The sequence below is a fragment of the Sinocyclocheilus anshuiensis genome, unplaced genomic scaffold (genome assembly GCF_001515605.1).
Source record: "Sinocyclocheilus anshuiensis isolate Anshui unplaced genomic scaffold, SAMN03320099.WGS_v1.1 scaffold1018, whole genome shotgun sequence".
Taxonomy (NCBI): Eukaryota; Metazoa; Chordata; class Actinopteri; order Cypriniformes; family Cyprinidae; genus Sinocyclocheilus; species Sinocyclocheilus anshuiensis.
This window is the reverse complement of record NW_015539893.1, coordinates 466247-486552: the sequence shown is the minus strand read 5'-3', so window position 1 is coordinate 486552 and position 20306 is coordinate 466247. Positions and strand designations below refer to the sequence as shown.

At 38.1% G+C, this 20306-nt stretch overlaps 1 protein-coding gene across 3 annotated transcripts in view; it reads left to right on the top strand.

Moving 5' to 3' along the window:
• Positions 1–535: 535 nt before the first annotated feature.
• Positions 536–20306, top strand: part of LOC107685856 (protein CBFA2T3-like) — a 52457-nt gene continuing 32686 nt past the window's right edge. For 2 of the 3 annotated variants that reach the window (XM_016482588.1, XM_016482587.1), the window contains exon 1: positions 536–922. In XM_016482588.1, the coding sequence (XP_016338074.1) occupies positions 742–922 (181 nt within the window). In that variant the 5' untranslated portion in view covers positions 536–741. Of the gene's footprint in view, positions 923–14654; positions 15519–20306 lie in introns of those variants that run through there. The other variant, XM_016482589.1, reaches the window with a different exon arrangement.

The following is a 20306-nucleotide window of genomic DNA, read 5'->3' as shown; positions in this document are numbered from 1 at the left end:
AGACCTCATTTTATATATATATATATATATATATATATATATATATATATAAAGCTATTTTATTTATACATTATTACAGACTAACCTTAACTTTAAAAGGAACTTTTTAGAATAATCAACTTTATGAAATATTACTACAACTGTGGGCATTCCTGGTTGTTCCCAAAAGGAGACTTCGTTTAAACTCAGTTCTGGGAACAAATGCATGTAATGTAAGGCGTATGTATACACATTGCCCAATTGAAGTACAGTCTCAGCCCACAATCGGGCTGACCTCTCTGCCACCCATACCACCCTTTCCTTTTTAACTGTTACAAAGAGAGTGAAAGAGATAAAGAGAGAGTGAGAGAGAGAGAGGCTTGTGGGAGGAACATGTGCTCACTACACGTTCCCTGCTGTGACAGAGAATATCACTGTTTGCCCAGAAGCCCATAAATTTTGGAGAACGACACTGGCATTGCTACCTGAGCTAAAGAGAGGAAAGGAAAAGGTTTGTGGTCAGCATTTAAAAGGAGGACAACTTTTTTTTCAGTTCTATGAGGGCGCGAGTCTTACGTCTGGTCTTCTTATTGAATTGTGCGATTGTCCATGCTTGAAGACATTTGCATTGGTTACTGAACTGGACAACATGACAGACTATTCAAGGTGGAACTAGCTAGCTGACTGTGAGTATCCTGCGGGCCTCTGGAACTCTAGAGGAGTTGATTTGTGGAACTTTGTGAACCGATGCATTGAGATGAGATGGCTGGAGAGATCCATGCAAAGAGACTTAATAGGTCTGGGATCAGGAGAGTGTCTTCCACCGCTCTCACTGCACCCAGAGTGCCAGCAGTCACGCTGACCAGCCACAGTGTTACCCTGGATAAACGAGCCCTTCGTCGATTGGCCCTGCCTGCTCATATGTCTAAGAGACACTCCACAGGTGAGTGAAAGAAACACACATTCTAGAGACAGCATGTGCAGTAGAGTCTAGTAAAACACAGCAAAATACAGTTGATGAGAGTGGACGATCAAGATGGCCTTTTTTTGTGATGCTGGTTGACCAAACAACTCTAAGTATGCTAGTAGAGAAGTCTGGTGGGATGCCATGCTGGCGCACAACATCCAAAACATATGCTGTTAACCAGCTATGCTAGTCTTTTTAGCTGGGCACACAGAAACTGATACCTCTGGTAAAAGGTCTTGTTTTTACTTGGTACCCTTTTTGACTTCTTTGTGCAGTCTGCCATTTAGATAATAGCTAAAACATGTAGCTACACAGCAAATCATGTAACTGCCTCTGAACAGGGTTCACAATATCTGAGAACTCTAAAGCCTCTTAAGACCAATATTAAAATTTTAAGCTAAAGTGGCACTAAAGTTGCACTTTATGGTCTTAAGGCAAAAATGGTTTTAGTTTGCGTTGAAAGGTAATATAGAGCATTGCACATTACCTGCGGTGGCGCTCGGCTCTTGGCAATAATGAGCTCTGCACACATTTCTCTGATAAGCGCAGTATAATTAGGCTTAGTCATAAACATCCCCTGTAATTTAGTGATAAAATGGCTGAGGCAGCGAGCTAAATGTCCCTAAGGCCAGCCTGCTGCTCAGCTACAAAGAAAGGACCTGGAGCTTGTAAACAGTGGCGCTTTGTCTCATGTACTGCTACCTATCTAGGTTTGCGTACACGTATGAGAAGGGGCTGATGGGAGGTGTAGTCAACAGCTGGGTAATGAAGGGGATTTTCATGTTGGGTGATAGCGGCAAACCTTCTTGTGAGGCAGCAGATGTGGTGTGACTTGGGCAACAGCTGTGGCGAAACGATAACCGCAGCGGTGGAGAGATGTCAGAGCGCTGGCTTCACTCCCACACACACACACACACACACACACACACACACTGCATACACACCAGTCTGCAATGAAAAACAGCCACCTACCACACATATAACAAGACGGGGGAGCCGAATACAAACCCTGAAATTCATAAAGGAAAAAAAAAGAGGGAAAAATTATCAAAACAAAGTCTGATTCTTTCCTATCACAGGCAGCAGAGAGCTTAGCCACACTAATCCACAGCTATTTGAATATGTATGCTTGGATGATATGTTGGCCAGTGGTTTAGCATCTTAGCATAGCTAACAGTGCTGTATGTGTGTTAAGGGCTGACCGTGCTTGCAGGGGAAATGAGGACAGAGGAATTACGCTGTCCTGAACGTTTTTCAAGCATTGACAAAGAGTACAATAAATCAACAATTTATTCAACTTCACTTATATTCTGGAATGCAGTGCTGGTCAAATGCTCATGGAGGTGTTGTTTTAGGTGCATGTGGCTCACGAGACTGTAGAAGATGGATGGGTTCAGCATGGCTGCAACAGAGAATCTCAGTTACAAAACTTACTGCGCTACAAGACAACATTTTAAGGCATCATAGGTGTCATATGTTGCATGGAGCTCAGAACTTGTAATTCTCCTGCCTCCTTCCCTGAAAATAACCACTAGAACATGACTCATACATCTGACTCATAAAGTTGAGGTACATTAAGTGCTGCAATGCTGACATTTTTGTAAGATAACCTGTAAGTTAGCATCAACATGGTTCCCTTGACAAAATCCCAATTGATTTTTCCATTGGCTTTTGGATTATTGCAGAAAATAATCTCTGCGAACAACAAAAGTTTATGAAATGTTGTTATTTTGAAAATCTGAGAAAATGAACACAACATTTATGAATTTTGAAGCTTAAATACAATCGGCAGAAGTAAAAAGCTAAACGTAGGCTATAAATTAACTACACCACAGTCACATGACTTCCACATCACCACCATTAAACTCCCAACAACTCCTTCAGTCTTAATTAATAATAAAAAATAAAAAAAATCCCTGAAATTTGTTTTGAATAGTTTGCAAGAGCACAGATTTGGTTGTGAAAGCGGATTACGAGTTGAGAACGTAGATAAGAATGTCCCTGACAACCTCAGTAGTCTCATTTAACCACTTATTAGCAACTGACTTTTTCAAGACAAATAAAAGCTTTTAAAAAATCACAAGGGGGTATTACTAATGCATTTTATGTCATAGAATAAGACATGAAAATGAGTTTGTGTTAACCACAGACCTTATTTCAGGCATTTAACAAAAAACCCATTCAAAATCAAATGATTTTAGGACGATGGAACTGGAAGTGCTAAAATACTAACTTCCGGGTTTTGGCCTACAAAGAAACATCATCCCTGCAGCACTCTATAATAAAAATTACAGTGTTATAGCACCCTTCAAGAGTGCATGGATGCTTTTCAATAGTGATACATAGGCAATGGAGAGTGGCAAGCAAGCTCAAAATGATGATGATATTGCATAGACAAAAAGTATTTACTACTCAAATAATACAATCATTGAGAGTGACTACATGCATCACTCAAGAAAAATAACATTGAGAAAATGTTTTGAACTCCAAGAATTCAGTGAATTTAAACTTGAACATGGCATTGACATGACATTGGACATCATGATATTATTTGATGTATCCTTTGGCTAAATATTATTTATCAAAATATGTTAATATGGAAATCATTCAAGCAACCATTTGACAGTGTACCACTACAGTACTTTCTAGTAAGGAGTCTCAGCATATATGTGTGAATGTAAGCATGCAACATGGGGAGGACAGGGGAAGGGAGGGAGAGATGGAGACAAAACAAGTATGAGAAAGAGTTAGACAGAAAGGAAAAGAGCAGTTATTCTTCCTATTTCCTCTGCACCAGCTTTGTGGTCTCTATGAGGAACAGATGTTCACAACTTGATACTGTGCATCAACCCTCTCTTCTTGCTATCTCTAGTCCCAGCACTGCCAACTGCCTGAACGCACAAACCCAAAGTCAGGGTTTAACTATCAACACATGCACCTGCGAGGGCACAGATGTGCACAAGCAAATGAAAACTCAACAATCTCTACAATTCACAACATCACACCAATGAAGATGTGGGGGAAAAAAGAAAATTCCCAAATGAGATCTCTGCATGAATGGGATACGTCAATTGTTTATCCTAAACAGCAATACTATTGAATGGAGAGGAGATTGAGACTTTTGCTTAGGTTTCCTGACTTGCTTAGGTTTCCTGAAAAATACCTGAGCTATTCACATTCATTTTATTTATTTCTCCTAAGACATTTTTGTAACAAAAAAACACCAAAGAACAAATTAGTTAAAAGATGACTTAAAGTCAGCAGAGAAATTGGCGTTATAATCTAATAATCAGAAAATAATCTACATATATAAAAGCATAAATCTTTGTTGTTGTTTGCTATTTTTGACATCACATTACTATATGGCGTTCTTTGGCAAGATTTTTGAAAGACTGTAGCCTAAAACAGTGCCCAAATATTATAGATATTTTAATGGTTATTATTATTCTCACTGCCTCATATCTGCTTATATCTGTATCATGTATTGTGCACAGTGAGATTTGATTTTATGTTGAATGAGGGAACTCAATTAAAGGCTCTATTAAGTTTCCATACATGAGTTACAGTACATGAAGAGCACTGACCTTAATCTGCATTTGTGGGAGTCACACTGCCAAAAGAGACAGATACAAACCGACATTTTAAGATGATAACCGTGAGCCAAAAAGTGTACAGTATAGTGGCTGTTCTTTTGCTAAATGAAAGTGCTAATGCCAGGGGAAAAAAATAAATCATGGTCACTGTGTTTCTCTACTGCATTTTTAATTACAAATCTTACAATCACACTCACAAAAAAAATCACAAACTTTGACTCATGTTTATTTATCCTTGCCTCCCTATTTTAAATAGGGATACTCCACCCAAAAATGAAAATTCTGTCATCATTTACTCATCCTGTTGTTTACAACTTTTTCTGTGGAACATAAAATAGGATATTTTGAGAAATATCTCTGTGCTTTTTTAAGTCAAAGGGCTGTTTGGTTCCCAACCACCTCCAAAGTGTCTTCTTTTCAATTAATTCAGTTTAAAATTGTACACAGATTGCATTATTCTAAAACCAGACTCCACAAGATCTACCCAGCTGTGTCTCCTATGTGTGATCGATGTCATGTTGCAGAGGGAACTTTGTCTCATGCGTTTTGGTCTTGCCTGAAACTCCAGAGATACTGGGAAGATATTTTCTCTTGGTATTCAGTGGCATATGATCAGACCCTTCCTCCTGAAATGGAATTGGCCATTCTTGGCTATTCTGTAACATGGCAAAGTGTCTTCTTTGAAGAACATATCCTTTTAACAAGTCTGGAAAATACTGTAGGTATTGTTAGACCCTAGGTGGCCTATAAGCTCTATATATGGCCTATATCTTTCATCTCAGTCCCTCTAAATCAGAGGTCTTCAAACTCAGTCCTGGAGGGCCGGTGTCCTGCAGAGTTTAGCTCCAACTTGCCTCAACACACCATCCTGGAAGTTTCTAGTATACCTAATAAGGCCTTAATTAGCGGGTTCATGTGTTTTTAATTAGGGTTGGAGCTAAACTCTGAAGGACACCGGCCCTTCAGGACAGACTTTGGAGACCCCTGCTCAAACTTTTTTTTAATCAAATTTAGCTATTAGCACCATTAAACATCTGTGAGTACAGTATATCAGGTTATTTCACTATGAATTCTCTATTTGCTAGTTGTTAAAAATCTAAAACTTATAACATTACGTATTATCTTTTCACAGTAAATAGCTGACCTGGTCATAGTGTGGGAACGTTCTGCACAAAACATTTTTTTATCATCAAAACAGATTTTTGTAATTCTGCATTACAGAATGCAGTTCATTATCTCTTGCTCATTCTTTCTCTCACTTCCTGTCCTGTCTCACATCCTCTCTTTATCAGTGTTACCCTGTTGAGAAATGACAAGCTCTTCATGCTCATACACACATTTCATCATTGCATCTTCTTTTAATCTCTGCGATTCAGAACACTGATAGCAATGAAGAAAGATGTTGGCGACACATCTGCTTCCGCAATGCGCCTCGCTCCTTTCTCAGTGTAAAAGCGGATGACTCCATTCCTCGTTGCACTGCCTGTGGCCACCTTCTCATTAGATAAAGTCCCTCTCTGAGCGGCTGTGCTTAAAAAAACTTTCATTTACTGCAGTCTATAAGGGTGACTCAACAAGGCCACTGAATGCCGGAGCTTCAGTGGGAGAGGACAAAGGAAGAGGACAAAAGAGCTGTGTTTCTCTGGCAGCATCCCGTCTTATCTCTTTCCAGCACTCTTGATGATGACTGCAGCCACAGGAAAGGATTTATAATGTGCAAGTGAAAAAAAGATCTCCCTCTTGCGAGCCCTTACTCATGCTTTCTCTTATTTTTTTTTGCTCTATTTCTGCCTCCGAAGAGACCGTCATTTCCATATGGACACAATAAGCCCAATCAGACGAGAACATCTCTGCCACTTCATCAGATGCAGAGAAAAAGAAAGACAGACAAGGACATTCTTAATGCCACTAGGTGAAGGTCAAGGTATGAAGGGTGGTGTAGGTATAGAGATAACTGCTCATAATGAAGAGGTTTGAAACCGTCCTCAAAGTGATCACTTGGAGGAGTGTAGACAGCAGTGCTATAGTCACATCAACAAAGACCTAAATTAAGCTAGGAAGGAGGACCTGTCAGGCGCTGACATTGACGGACTGTGTACGAGCGTACCCTCATGAGAGCTTTGCAATGTCAATCAAACTGCTCTCAAGACGCTAAGAACCCCATGCTGCACCTTTTGCTCCAGTCACTGTTACACTCTAAGACCAAAAACAAACCTGTAACTATGTGTATGTTGTAAACCCACAATCCCATTGTACATACTTCCTGTTGCGTTACACTTTAAAAAAATGCATTGTTTAAAAATTACTAGTCTACTGAGTTGAACACAAAATGGTTTTGAAATTAAAATCACTTGATAGTTACTGTATAATTACAGTACCAACATGGCAACAGTAATATTCAAAAGCTGAAAATTTATTGGTAAGCAAGAACACCATGAAATGGACAAAACAAGCAAGAGATAGCATGTACATACGTATATGGCTGAGAAAAAGTCCAAAAAGAATGGCAACTCAACATTTATACAGCTTATGCAGCTTGCTTTTTAAAAGTTCATTCAAAATTGTTAAATAAATATTGAATAACTTGCATTTAACACCAAATTTGACAGTTATTTTGCTCATTTTTCTTCCACAATCAAAAATAGTCCCTCTATGGCCAAAGCATCAGGCTTTGAGTGACGGCAAGAAACACATAGACTAAAAGTCTGTAATAAACACTAAAAGATGGGAATAAACTACACTCTCAGAATAAAAGGTACAAAATCTGTCACTGGGGCAGTACCTTTTCAAATGTACTAATATGTAGCATTTAGACATTAATATGTGCATTTTAGGTACTAATATGTACCTTTAAGGTACCAACATGCACCCTTTAGGAGTAAAGGCACAAAGGTTTACCGCCCCAATGACAGCTTTTGTACCTTTTTTTTCTGAGTGTATGTATTATGACAGGAACTGACAGGATTTGACCCTCAGTTTAAAGCATTTTAATCACTCCTTTCAAGAGCTATTCTGGCTTGTTCAGTTCCTGCTCACCAGTCCCTGGTCACAACTCGAGTGATTTGGGTGTATAAAGAACACACTCCTCGTCTTTTCTTTGATTTGTTTTCTTCTATTTGCCATGCATATTTCTGTCATAAGTGGTGTGAATAGGTGATAGGATAGGCGAAGTGATATCGGCACAAAGAGAACCGTTTGTGTTTGAACTTACGTGACGTGCATACTCTCTTTAAACTCTGCATTCCCAACCCAGCACCATTGGGTTACTGATTATAAATGATTATCAACTCAAATTGGGTAAAATTAACCCAGCTTCCTTACCCAGCAGTCTCTCTCAGCCCAGCATTTGGGTAAAAAAAATAACCCAGATTGTACTGTGGCAGTCATTTCTGTGCTTAAAAGAGTCATCAAGATTTTTTTATTGCATCTAGAACAGGAAACTTAACATAACAAATTCAGTGTGGCAACACTGAGGTGTCCAAATGCAATGGACCATGAAACCGGGCTGTAGACCGTTTCTTGCTTCACCCATCCATTCTATTTAACCCTTTCTATTCAGCCATAGTTTCACAGCAAGAGGCATAGCAGGATTGTGTAAACAGCATGTGTGGGCCATAGAAGGACCTGACAGGGTAGGACAGGCAGGGCTATAACTCCCCAGCAGGGAAGAGGGCCATAAACACTACATCAAGACCCAGGACAACCAGTGACCCATCACCCAGACAACCAGGAACTTGTCCTGTTGAAGATAGTACTCTATTGAGGTAACAGCATTAATAAATTGCATGTGAGAGAAAATATAAAAGAATTAGATGAGCATATCAAAAATGACTTCGGTATCTTGCCAATCTGAACAGACATTGTTGAGATCTCCTTGAGATCTCTTTTGAAACTCTAGAGGAGACGTGTGAAATTTGATCAATCTTTTTCTCAGTAGACAAATCCAAGAAGCAGGAGACTAAACTATTTTTTAAGTCTCAGTTTATTACTGGTTTTTGCTAAGGCAAGCATCACTAATACTAGTGTTCATACTTTTTTGCCTGGTGGACCGCCCCCAGACCTGTACATCATCTTACATTTCATACAGTGGACTGTTGAAAAATATGATGCAGGGCAACAACTCCATAAATGCAGTTATGCCCTAAAATTCAAGATATTGGTGCAAGAAATGCCCCTGTATGAGTCTCATATTTATTTCATAGGATAAGCGACTATCACACGAACAGCGAAAGCAATATCACACGAGTGCTGAAGAACAAGTGCAAATGTGATTTTATGAATTTTTATATTAAGTAGAGCATGATCTCATAAATTGTGGATACATTTTTAATGTGTGATGAGAACTTTTTAAATATTTTTTAAAAATGTGTGTGGTGATGGAAATGACAGGGTGTTGTGGAAATGACAATGAATTAACGTGAATGTAGAGAAACAGTAGAGATATTTATTAGAAAAATTCTTAAACTCATCACACTCATTAAACTCAATTCACAAAGTCATTAAACATAACCACACCTGTTTTTAGTGTAGTGCTGAGTTTGATGTATAAAACTGATTTGTCTCAAAGATTAACGGTTACAGTGCATACTGTAAATAACTGACACAACTGATGGCAAGGCAAAAATATAAGCAATAAATGATGCATCAAAATTTCAACATTGTGAGATAATCATGAGGCTATATAATTGTGAGAGTTTGATACTGAAATGTTCTCATTGGTCTCTTAAATGAACACCCATCTTCTGTAAAGAGTAACTGTAAAGAACACCTGAAACTGTATCATTTAAACAGATATGTGGAATGTGGAAAATTTTGAGCACCTTGAATGTGTGAGTTTATGTATGTTTGCATGTGTGTGAGAGAGAGAGCGTTTGCGCGTGTGTGCGTGTGTGTGTGATGTGATTCAAGGCCAAATCTAATTAAGTGTTTCACAGATTTCTTTCCAAACAGACACAATAATTTCCTTGTGACGTTTGGTCACTGGTACAGGCTCAGGGATAAGGCCTATGATATTCTTGGTTTGGTACCAGATTATGTCATCCCTTAGAGGCCAAAAAAAAAACGATCGAGTCCAACACGGCTCATGGTTTTAACCAGAGCGCCACTTATTTTGTTCCTATAGGCCTGTGACCTTTCTTTTGTTGTCTTAGGTGGCATATTAAAAATAGATAAACATGAAATCAGTTAATATAAAAGTAATATAATTTAGAAATAAAAATAATATCATAATATAAATATAAATATAAAAAGTATTGTAATATATTATAATATAAAAAGTATTACACAAATCTACTCTCGCAATCCATATCAATTGTACTTTGTAACCATAAATGTCATTTCCACCACATGCTGTCATTTCCACCACAGAGGGCAGTGTGGTGGAAATGACTGTGGTGGAAATGACATTTCTGTCGTTTTTTTGTGAAAAAATGGAAGATAGCTTCACTGATTAGCTTTGAATTAATACTTAGCATTTCATGTATGCAAAATACTCTTATTTAACTTAAAATGTGTAGCTTTTTAAAAACACCTTTGAAGGTACAGCATGTTTGGAAATGACGTAGAATAGATATATTAACTGATCAAGCAATATTTACCTTGATTTTTCTTCATTTGTTGTTGATGAAAATTTAAATTCCCTCCATGTCCAACATGTGCTCTGATGTCACTGAACATTTCCATAGAAACCACCTAAACAATCTTTCACACAAACTTTTTAAAGGGACATTACAGTGTTGTGGTGGAAATGACACCAATACTGTGCGACAGCTATATTTTGTATAGAAAGTAATATTGATCGTGGTCTCACATTAAATACTATTATGTATTTTAATTATTTTACTAGTGCTTAATTCAGGTACATTAATAGTTACCAGATAAGTCATATTTTTAAACTGTATTTTCATTGTTGAAGTTTAAAAGTCTGGGTGTGCGACAAGGAGAAAACAGTGATTTTGACACCTATAAGGAGGTTGAAAAGTATGAAAAAATCATAATAGAAAGGTAGTAAAAAGTTTTTAAGGTGGTTTTATTGTTAGTTTGACTAAGAAAGAGGAATTTGTCCAAAATTATATGTATTTTTATAAATATGACCAAAGAACATAAACGTGCCCATAGTCTAAGAATCACCCATATATGACTGGGTTGATCTCTTTAGAGCAAACAACCATCAAGAACCACACAGACAACCCTGCTGTAGTAGGTATAAAAATAATAACTGTTAAAATAAATTCCAGTCAACAGATATTACTGAAGCTCTAACCATCTGTTTTACCACAAAGTTGGTGTTTACTTTTCAGAAAGGTGGCTGTTTTCCAGTAAAGTAAAGGGTCAGTTTGAAATCAACAAAAACAAATTGCAGAAAAATATAGTTAAACAACTCAAATAAATAACTGACAGCAGTGAACTGCTATAAAATGTACACTAATCATAAAGTTTTAACATGTGATAATTTATTACTGTCATGTTTAAGATCTGGGGTCTATGAGACTCAACATTTTTTTCATGGAACATCAAATATATATACAGTATATATATATATATATATATATATATATATATATATATATTAGTTTTATAATATTGGGAATAGTCTTGAAGTATCAAGTTAATACTCCAACACTATATAAGGGCCTTGAGTCTCTCAGACCTCAAATAGAACGTGTGGATTAAGTGCAAGTCAGAACACTTTCCTGACTGATGATTTTTTACTAAACCAATTAAAATTGCATGTTTGTCAGCAGATGTATATCAGTAATGAAGACATATTTGGCTGCACATTTAGAGATTTAACTGGAATGGAGAGCCTATGAATAAGCTCCTCCCAGTGCCTTGGTCCATTACTGATCAGAGGGAAGGATAAAATGTAATGTAATGAATTGTAAAGATTTTCAACAAATTATGCAGCCACTGTTTTCTGCTAATGTAAATAGAAATCATATAATCAAAGTTTTTTTGCTGTCACACAAATAATTTTTGCTTGCTGTCTCTTGCTGTCTAAAAATAAAAATAATCACTTGACTAGGGTCATCCTTCATGTGGCATCTAGTTTTTCACTTTTCAGCCCCAATAGTGGATCAGTGGTTCACAGAGGAATCCAAAGTTTTTTTATCTTTGTCTTTGATGATTCATTTTAAAAATGCATCCCATTTTTTGTGTTTAGATGCATACATTTATTAATGTCCTTTTTTTTATCAGTGTATAACCCAGAATAAAGCACTTAATATTTCTTAGGTGTCTTTAAAATGCATTAAAATTTGTTGTAGATCATTAGACATGATGTTACACTGCATTGAAAGCCAGTTTGATTCCAGATTTCTTAGAAGGAACCTTCATACACAAAACAATGGCCAACAAGGCAGTAAGGCAACTGCTTTAGGTTAAAGCACAGCCAGGGTGCATGCACAGGAGACAGATCCTCACGTTTCACACTTGATAAGTTTAAGACACTTGCCCTTGCAAGAACAGTACAGACTGACACATCCGTACATGTAGCCAAATTGCATTTGGCTGTAGAAAAATCCTCAAATATCTGGGCAGATATCGCATGTCCACACCAGAGCTGACCACATAAGTATGGTGGATTAAGAATAATGGGTGTAGAGGACTCAAGTCATAAAGAATTTATTTAAAGGGTTCATATTATGCTATTTTAAAGATCATCCCAAGAGCTTGTAACACTTCAAAGAGAAAGGAAAACTTGAAATCGCATCATATGACCCCTTTAATACCTGTGAACTGGGTATTAGCTGTCATGAGAGAAGGAGAGGTGGAGCCAGTGCAGTGAGGGCTACTCTTTTTACAGGATTCCTCAAGGCTGAGAGTTTTGATCTAGTGTAGTGTTCAATTCTATTGACATTATTTCTCTTCACACACATACACTAAACTCTGGTACACTCCCACACACACACACATACACACACATGCTTTTTCTCACACGCTTCCCTTAAGTCAGTGAAGTGCATGTAAAACATTTTACTTCGATAATGTGACGTATATCCAGATAAAACATGATATTCAATGAGGAAAAAAATATAGGCAAAATTTTGTGATTTTATCCATCATAAAAATATTAAAACAAACATTATTTGTTTTTAATTTGCAATAATGTGCACAGCTAAACTGTTTAAATAAAATCATAAAGTAACTACGATCTAAACTAAAGAAATCAGAAAGTAACTAGGATCCCTTTTTTTTTTTGTCCAGTTTGATTTCATCATGCTTTAAAGCATTATCTAAGGGGCCACTGTAATAAAATGACTTCCATTTATTCACCATTTTCCTGGTGAAAATTTATAACCATAACCAGTAATAGATTTATGTTAAATTTGTGATTTTCTTGTGAGTGTTTTGACTGGAGGCTTCTCGGGCTGACCAGGCAAGTGGAATGGTGGGACTAAAGAAGTATGGGGCAGCTGTCTCTGTGTACTTTACACCACCGGCACTTTCTCCAACAGCAGAGTAACCATGTTTGTTTACATGTCTTTACATCCCATCATTTCTAAAGGGGTGGGGAAAGAAAGGCAGATGTGTGTTTCTCATCGGCTCACCTGCGGTGACACCATCAGATCCTCCCCCTAAAACTGAGTTACAATGCCAGTGAATGGCTAGCAGGTGCGGTGATGGTTAAACAGTCAAAAATGGGGGAATCAACTGAATAAAGTGAAGGGAGGGGGGTTGGAGAAGAAGTCGGTCATTTTTTAGCAGCAGCAGCTGTATTTACTAGATCTTTTCCGCCAACACCTCAGAAGGAGGAATATATTCTGCACTGAATACTCTGCCTGAAACCACAAGAAGAAAAAGTCATATTCATATTCAAATACAGCTGAAAATGTCTGTGGAAATGCCATCTCTTATCCATATTCATAGTTGGCGCATGCAGCTCTTTGAATCACTCAAGTAGCTGCTTTGCTATTCAGTTGAATTTTACCTTAGACTTAAGCTGAAAGTTATTTGTCAAGAATAAATAATTAATGTAAATTATAATTTTATAAGCACCTGGTAAGCAGTTTAAAACACAATAAGTATCAGGTATACAGGGGCCTGATATTTGGACACTTATATAAATGTCAAATTATGAATATCATTGCATTAGATGGCAAAATATCAAAACCATGTGCAGTTTATTGCTAAGGAAAAACATTTTACAAAACATTTAAAATGATAAACCAATGGATATATAGCCTACAGTTCAAAATGAAGACAAAAAGTATTTGGACACCCTGTGGTTGTCAGATGTTAGCGGAATATGTCCATGATGAGCTATACCTGCTTAGACATCTTGAGAATAACTAATTTACATCCCCTAAATATCATCTTGGGACTAGCAAAAGGATTAGCAAAAATGGTAGCCTAGCCTACAATACAGTTTGTTTCCAGATGTCACTTGCTTTAATATTTGAAATTACCTATACATATAGTTTTACCCCAGAAATACATGTGAAACGACATACCGACAGTAGATGACAGTTATAAATTACTAAAAGTAGGGACCATCCATCAACAGTCTAGCCTACACTTAGACGGGAAAAATTTTAAATGAAGCACGATGCTCCTGAAAAATGAAATGCTCCGTTTGTAACTATGTTATAAAAACGTCATATCTCCCATCTGATTTGAATGAACTCGATCGGTCTTCGGGCACCAGCTGCCTGGCTGTCAATTGCCTGACGAATGAGAGTGTTTGCGCGCTTCACCGACACGCACGAACTGATATGGGGAAACAGCGGCCCCTAGCGGCGTGCGCTCAAAATGCGTTTAAAAACCTGGCAAAAACGCCCGGCGTTGTGGAAGGACCATCAATACTGCTCTCATGAGAATCAATCTGACATTTTTATCAGAGGCAGGGACAGTGCTTACGATCCGTTAAGAATTGCAGAAAATTGTGGGCACATCCTAATTATGTTAATAGCAAGTCTATTCAAAATGTGATATGAATTATATTAGGAATCCTCAATATCAGAGGGGGTTATACAGCACAAGGGAGGCAGGCTGTCAGCTTGTGGGTCTGAGGAGCTGTCACAGAGAGAAAGAGAGAGAGGGGGGGCTATAGAGAGAACGAGCGAGTGAGAAAGAGAGGTTAGGAGCGCAGGAGAACGCTTATCTTCTCCAGATGGTGTTTTAAACGCAGACAGAAGGGTCATTAGACAACACACCAGCTTCCAACCACTGACAACAACAACGAAGATAAACCAAAACGCGAGATGGTGCAGAGCGAAACAACGGAGAATGTGTAACATCAGTTAGCTGGGACACGAATGATGTTTTTAATGGACCGTTTTTTCGCGTGCAGTGTGGAGGGAGTGCGCGGCGAACAGTTGGAGTATTAACGGGAAGATCTCCGAAACACTCCCTATCTGAATCATTTCTGTAGACGAGGACTTTCAGGACTTACAAGAGACAATATTCACTACACTTCTACTTGGAAACATGGAGCATCAGTGGCAATAGCCTATTAAAAACATCTTCTATCTTCTAGGAGGGATCACGGACATCTACTGTGGAATACGATATAAAAACCACCAAGAACGCGAGATCTGAATTGGAGGACTTTGCGATTTGTTTGTGATTTGAGAAATCGAAGCGAACTTTTTTTTTTTTTTCGCCCTGTGCATTTTTTCTACGAAATTTGTTAACGCGTTTCAAGATTTCGACATTTTAAAGGAACGTAATACCAAAGTCTCACTACTTTAATACTAAAGCTTCGCTGTGTTCTAGCTTTGTATGATATATTTTCGATTTCTTGAAATTGAATTACCTCATTATTTATTACTATAACGGAAAGTCAACATCGCAATCCAAAGGAGTTCAGAACTCTCTCTCAGACACTCTTTGATACGATTCTTATTCATATTGGAAAGCTCTCACCTTTTTCAGTGATATTCGAGGCGTAATAGACTACTCTCCGTTTATTTCTGTTTTTATTTTTCGCGTGGATTATATTTGCTGCAAATACCTCAGTTTGACTTCGACCTTCAGAAGTAAGTGATGCCTCTGCTTTATCTATAAATACTTTGTTCGTTCAATATTAACGTTTATTTCTCAAATAGCCTATATGTTAGACTGGACTTGAGCGAAGATTTTATACAATGCTTGTAACTATACAGTCCAGCAATATAGAAATTAAATTACCAACGCAACGACATACCTGCTTTGTTGCGGTTTGTTTTTTATATGCTGCATAAATACAAAATAGCTACAGATATATGAAATGGAAACATGATTGTTTATTTTTTCTTTCAAACGAGTTGTTTCAAATCAAGTTAGATGCTTATTTAAGATTCGGATGGCGACTAAAGTCATCAGGAAGCCTGCTATTATCACTAAAATGATGGTTACTAACATTAATATTAACAAAAATAAAACATTAAATCATGCCAAAATGTATTTCTCCATCTTTCTGTAATTATTTGTTTAGTTACGGTTTATGAAAGGACCACGAAAAATGCAACAAACATGAAGTTCATATTTTGCCAAAACAATCCCAACCTCTGAATTGGAATTTATTAGAGATGATCTAATTCAGTTAGGTCTGGTCTGCCAGAAATTTGCTCACACTGAGCCTATAATTGTTTCACATTTTCTGAAGAGAAAGAGGTTATATTGTTTAGGCTACTTTAAAACAATATATATCTGAGAGTATTAATAATAAACAGAATTGAGTAGAAATTACAGCATATTTAAGCACATCAGATGGCTTTTAAAAAAACAGCAGTTTATAGCAGTCATCAGCCTGGCAATCTCTGCACCTGTTTGTCTAATAAATGGTTAGTCTATAAGAGCATAAAAATGAAGATGTGATCAGGTGCATTATGATGAATTGTTCATTGCAACCTTACCAGCACACTGATGGATGAAACCACAATATGCTCTGTTGCAACATCACTTGTCTTAACTGTCCTTCAGTCCAGCCCAGTCAGCATCCGTTGATGTTACTGCCATTGCACTGCAAACCACCACTTTACTCTTCAACTGACCCCAGTAAAGATCAGCTTAATTATGAATGAACAGATGGTAATAGTTCTCCCAACAGCTAAATGTCTAAAGGTGAAACCGCGCTGTGGCCACAAACTATCCTTAAACATTACCACCAAATAGCCCTTATAGCTTTTACAGGCAAATATCCCTGCTGCATGCACTAAAGCACCTCCACTAAGAGAAAGCCATTCATTAATCGAGTGAGTATTCAATTTGCTTTCATGCCATCTTTAGTAGATTTATATAGAAGAATCTGTATGGGTCAAGTCAAATGGCTCTGAGGAGACACTGCTTTCCATTGGTAATGTGTTGATATGGAGAACTTATTTTGATTGCTTTTGCAGCTTCTGTAATGAGGAGGATTTTTGAAGTCAGTCGATGCTCACTGTCTGCACTTAACGAAACTGGGCTGCGTTTCCCAAAAGCATTGTAAGCCTCGTAACTCCATTGGTGACTGGTTCTATGATCAACTTAGGCTTATGAAGCTTTTTGAAAATGCAGCCCACATCATAATGCTGGCAAAGCCTAAATACATGTGCTTAAAATATTAAAAACAAACTGCTAGTGTAGAAAATTTACAATAGTTTTTTAACCAAAATCCATACACATTTTTTAGTGAAAAACAATAATTTAAAAAGCCATAATGTAAAGTTGACCATGGTTCTGTAATCCTAAAACATTGTAAATAGAAGTCACCTTAGATATTACAAAATGAAACTTTATGATTTGCACTCAATGCAAATGTAGTTTAGAGAGAAAAAAAAAAGTGTATTTCAAACTGTCAGAGCAACACCCAGAACTGATCTGCTGAGAATTTATAAAGGCTCACACTGGTACTATCATGCAGTCGGAGTTTGTCATGTGGATGGTGTCCGTTTCTATGGTTATGGCATATGTCTTAAGTTTACTAGTAAATAGGATGCCCGAGAGTGTGTCCTTGTGGCAGTGCTCTGCAATGGGAGCAGGAACATGGTGTGCACTGGAGGTAATTATTGTAATTTGAGTGCGGGTGCAGGTGAAGTTTGCCGTCTCGTAATTAACGAGAGGAGCAGATGGCGGTGGGCGGGAGATGGGTGCAGGCAGACGGCCGGCAAACCAGCAGGGGGAGGGAGGAAGAGAGAACGAGAGAACTAGGGGGTGGGGTCAGGCACTGATCAGTAAGCACAAGCACCTGATCGGCCAGGTAGCCTGTCACCTGCACGAAAGACGTCACTCACACAACTAACCCCGAGACACGTGGCAGCACTGTACTTAAAATGCCAGTTTATACAAGTATACCTCTTTTGGCAAAAAATCTATACTATGTGAAGAATTAATCAAATCTATAAATATAAGTTTTTTTGTAGTTGCACAGTCGGTTGTGCATTTGGTATCCTAAAAAGGGCTTTTGTGTTCATACTGTAGGTACACAGATTCGAATATGACATGCAACATATCCTGATCCTGTTCACATTGAAGAGAGTGACATAGTGAATAGTGCATGTGTGCACAAAAAAGGGTTTTTGTGCTCACAGGTACACAGTTTCAAATCCTACATGTCCCAACATAGTGGGTAATGTTCTGTGACACAGTGGGTAGTACATGTGCTTGCCACACACAAAGAGCCTTTGTGCTCATGGAGATACAGGTTCGAGTCTGACCTGCGTCATACCCCAATGTTATTTCCTCTATTTTTTGCTCTTTCCTGTTTTACTTGGATACACTGTAATTTGTCAGATCACACACTGATCCTAATTCCTATAGTGCATTAATGCAATTGTGCAGTCACATGAGTCCTGAGCAGGTGAGGACATCTGCAAGCTGGGTTTTTTTTCTTCAAAGTTGCATGTATTGAAAGGAATGCCTTCCAGATCCAGACTGGAAAAGTGCATAAAATAAAAAATCCATAACTGCTCAGTGCACACCACAAAGCCAATGTGTATGTCAGATATACAGAAAGAGACTAAGGTTATGTTCACACTGCAGGTCTTAGTGCTCAATTCTGATTCTTATTGTTCAGATCCTTTTGTTGTCGTTGTTGTTTGTTTGGCTGTTTACGTTATTTTCAAAATGTGGCCAATATCAGATTTGAGTGTAAACTGGTCACAGTCATGAACTGACCTGCATGCCCAAAAGAACAATAACAAAGATGTCACGCAGCATGCTGTCATACAGAAGTAAACATAGAAGCCACTAAAACCAGCATTTACGCATTCATTTATATACTGATGTGTCGCGGAAGACAGCAAATTTGTGCACAAGTAATAAGGAGAGGTAAAGATAAGGTGTAAGAGAGCAAAGTTTTTCTCATATACTTTAATTGTTACAGCTTACTGTCCCTCCAGTGACTACCTTCTCAGCTGTCTTCTATATTCACAGAGTGACCAAAGAACTACTGGTATGTAAAATCTTTGGAGTGACTCCCATCTACACAGAATTGTCACAAATGTCCATCTAGAGTGACGTAAAAGTCACATGAATTCGGGTATGACTATTTAGACTAAGATCGTATTACAAAACATTGGACCTGTATCTGATTTAAGACCACATACGGAAGTGGCCCAAATCAGTTGAAAAGATCAGATTCCATGTGGTTTGTGCTGTTTACACTGTTGAGGAAAAAAAAGGAAACAAAGATCTGAATCAAATGTGACTAGCAAAATATAGGATTTGGGCCACTTTTCCCTGCAAGCTGAATGTAGCCTAAGAGAAGAGACTCAATCAGTCCAAATTTAACACCAGATGAATGTCAAATTTGATTAGCCTTTTAGTTAAATGAGTTGCTGATAAAAAATACTCACATGATCACAACATTGGTATTTCAGTGTGTCTCAATACTTACTCAGGAGTAAAGGCTCAATAAATCCTTCTGTTATGGCAAATTGTCTCAGCAGTCTATCCGGTTGTCCTAATTTGGCAACCCCGGGCTCCGAGCAGGAGTGCCAGTGAGAGGGAGCAGCAGGGATGGGCAAGGGGGCATTTGCCACGGTTTCAGCCGTTTATCCCTCCAAACGGCGGGAAAGACGGCGACGGTGTGGTGAGCACATGTGTTTAACATTACTGTGACATGGTGGCCTCTCTCGGGAGAAGGAGAATGTCAGAGAGCAGAGGAGCCGGCCAGCTTCCAAACATCTGGGGTAACAAAAAACACATTTATGCCACATTGTAGGAGCTGGGAGTTCACTCCTCATCAGTCTCAAATACACTCACTCTACTCACTCTTTCCTTCTCACAAGTAAAGGTGTTGTCCTATCTTAATGACACAATTGGTCAGATTTATAAAGATAAATGCATGTAAAATGGAGAATGCTGTACATGAGCCAGTGTAGATAGACATTTGCTAATCAGTATTAAGTCTGGTCCACACTGCAACTTATTCTGACCAGTGCCCGCCCACTTAGACAGGAAGAGACTGCCTGATTGACATATGAAGTGACCAATGAAAGATTCTTTTTTTTTTTTTTTTTTATCTTACAGAGACCAAACTTCTGAATGGTAGTGTATTTTTTTAGATCCAAAAGAGAAATATGTTGAATTCTGGATGGTTGGTTGTGGACAAATCGGCCTATACATTAATGAAAGTAAATATTTTCTCCTGTTCACATTATGGTTGATTGCTGATCAAGTGCTCTGTAAAGCGTCCCTGCTTCAGCCACGTTCCATAAGCAAGACCTTCAAACTGAGTGGCCTGTATTAAAACATCAATGTTGAATCCCTTCCTGTTTGCTGTCAAAGAGTGTTGTAATTGTGGGGCTGGACACAGAGATGCAGGGGAACGGGCAGAGCATGACAGCCTAGTCACGTGGAATTCC